At 36.1% G+C, this 2,665-nt stretch overlaps 1 protein-coding gene across 1 annotated transcript in view; it reads right to left on the bottom strand.

Annotated features, from left to right (window-relative positions):
- The window catches only part of THSD7A (thrombospondin, type I, domain containing 7A), a 330,982-nt gene that overhangs the window by 156,196 nt on the left and 172,121 nt on the right, over window positions 1-2,665 (bottom strand). Inside the window, exon 6 of the mRNA XM_012638737.1 lies at window positions 637-831. Within this exon, the coding sequence (XP_012494191.1) occupies window positions 637-831 (195 nt within the window). The remainder of the gene's footprint in view (window positions 1-636; window positions 832-2,665) is intronic.

The following is a 2,665-nucleotide window of genomic DNA, read 5'->3' on the forward strand; positions in this document are numbered from 1 at the left end:
GTATGAATATGTGAAAAACATCCTTTATTAATCCAATAGGGTGAAGTGATTTAGGAGCAACATATTTTCAAAATGAACACAGTCTATACGTGAGACTTCTGGATATCAGAATCTATGTTTAGAAACTTGAATGGTAGAAAATCTTTGTAATTTTTAGTCAAGCAATAGCTATGCTTGTGTTGATTTCAAATAAACTTTATTATTGGACACATATACCTTTTTTTTAATATATGCCTTTTTTATGTGAAGGTAGAATGTGATTTCAAAGAGTAAAATTGACCACTGAAATAGAGAAAAAAACATGGAAACACCTGGAATTTGGGGAGCTATTTTCAGACTTTTTCACAGGCTTGAAACTTTGGCTTAGAAAGAACTTGTATTACTAGGAGTGTTGGAAAAAGCCAAAGAGTTCACTTTTAAAAGTCTTTCTTCCTTCACTAAAGATCCATTTTCAAGATTAATTTTGGGGAACAGAATTATACTGCCCAATGCATCAACAGAGATTAAGTCTCCTTGGATTGCAGAATTTCTGGTGGTTGATTTTCATAGAATATCATCTTATCCAGGCTACACACACAAAAAACGCATGCCAACTTTCAAAAGGAACCTAGGTTCCTTCTGAGGCTGGTGACTCACCTTCTTCATCTGCATAGGCTAGAATGGACCGTGCGCGTATCTGTTTTCCTTCTGTGGTTTTCCCCGAGCAGGTGTGCGAGCAGGAGGACCATGTAGACCACGTGCTGAGCACACAGTCCTTTGGGCATGGGGCATCGCAGGCCACAGGGATGGGGAAGATGGCATCTCTGCACAGCTGTCTGTCAACTTCTTCTCCTGGGAAAGACATGATCACCAACAGTCCATCATTGTTAAATCAATGTAAAATGAGCAGTTGAAACCAGATGGGCACCCAGATAAATTAGATTATTGTTCTTCTGTTCTTACTTAAAAACAAAGCCAAAAGAGGGATTGCCTACTATAGCCAGATGTTAAAAGAACACCAAGAACAAGCACACGCACACACACACACACACACACACACAAACATCTCTAAATGAGGCTTCTTTTATTATCAGAAGCATAGGTGTGTAGATCAAGCACACTGGTCAAAGTATTTTTATGCTATGGATACCTGCCATTAAGTAATTTTTATACTCATTAATTGCACTAAGGAGTATCAATGAAGTATGTTCCCCTCCTTTATTCCTTTATTGGAGATGAGCCATTATTTACATACAAATAAATAATGACTATATCCATATCAACTCATAGATGTCTTTATTTACAGTCTCTTGTGTCTTTCAGAGAAGTTATTTTTGAAAATTGGCAACCTTTTTCTTTCATAAAAAAATTGGTTTGTTAGTTGGAAATAGTCAGGAAGTGTAAATGATAGGAAAGCATTATAAAGCCCCTGCATAAGGCAGTCACAAAAGGGAATGGAGGAAAACAAGACAAGGCAAACACATGACAGAAGTAAGACAGCATCACGTCAGTGCTTAACAGGCTCTTTGGGTTCTTTGTTAGTTTCCTACAGCTCTGAAGATAAATGCCAGATTTCCTAAAAGTTTAAAAGACCTCGAATGACCGGGCTCTTATTTCCTTCCCAGGCTCATCTGACTTCACTCCTTCACTTTGCCCTTGAAACTCTAGAGATTGACAAAAAATTGACACTCATTTCATATTTGTTGAATGAATGAAATGAGATATGCAAAAGGCGAATGAGAAAGAAAATACTGTTGCCGTTAATAAATGCCAAAGGCAATCAACAGAATTATAAATAAATGACCAAAAGAAAGTATGAGAAAAAGTCTGAACTCTGGCTTAGTTGGTTAACACGGGATGCTAATGAGGTCAAGGGAACACAATGAAATGACACACAAACAAGTAAAAACTAATCTGCTATTTTGCCACAGAACATAACCAAATTTATGGGTGAATATATACAGAATTTGTGCCTTGTGCTGGGCATTCCAGTAAGAAAGGGTGACTAACTTTGCCATTCCTTACAGCTATTGAACAAAGAATTCCAAGCTATTTCTCACTAATGGAGGATTAGAAGCATCCTTTTAATGTACACTCCTTTATTCATACATTTGAAAAACAAGACAGAAGATCAGAAGTCAATTGGAAATGCTCTAACATGTTAATAGCTACTAGTTTGCAGGGCCTTGAATCATTAGACAAAATCAGAAGTCAATTGGAATGCACTTATGTGTTAATAGCCACTAGTTTGCAAGGCCTTAAATCATTAAACTTCCTCCCTAGTAAGGGAGACTCATTAAAATTACAATTGAGTCAACATTGTACCATTTATTCTTTTGTATTTATTATGATGTGTAGAATCTCTTTTGAATTCTGCTTTTATTAGCTTTGGAGTTTGTCATACATCTTAAAAAAACAATATGCTAGACAGTAGATATATAGGTGGGTAGGGAGAGTACAAAAATCATGATAGTATAGGCATTTAATATTTTGAAATTTATGCAATAATGATGATGTTTTTCTGCTAGGCTTTTTGTTAGTGCAAGGAGGGCTTGCATATATCTTATTTCCTTCATTGCTATCTTTTATTGTACCATCTTACCCTCTCTCACTTTTTTCGTATTTGTTGAATGAATGAAATGAGACATACAAAAGGCCAGTGAGAAAGACAATACTGTTGCTGTTA

The sequence above is a fragment of the Propithecus coquereli genome, unplaced genomic scaffold (assembly GCF_000956105.1).
Source record: "Propithecus coquereli isolate 6110/MARCELLA unplaced genomic scaffold, Pcoq_1.0 Scaffold133, whole genome shotgun sequence".
NCBI lineage: Eukaryota > Metazoa > Chordata > Mammalia > Primates > Indriidae > Propithecus > Propithecus coquereli.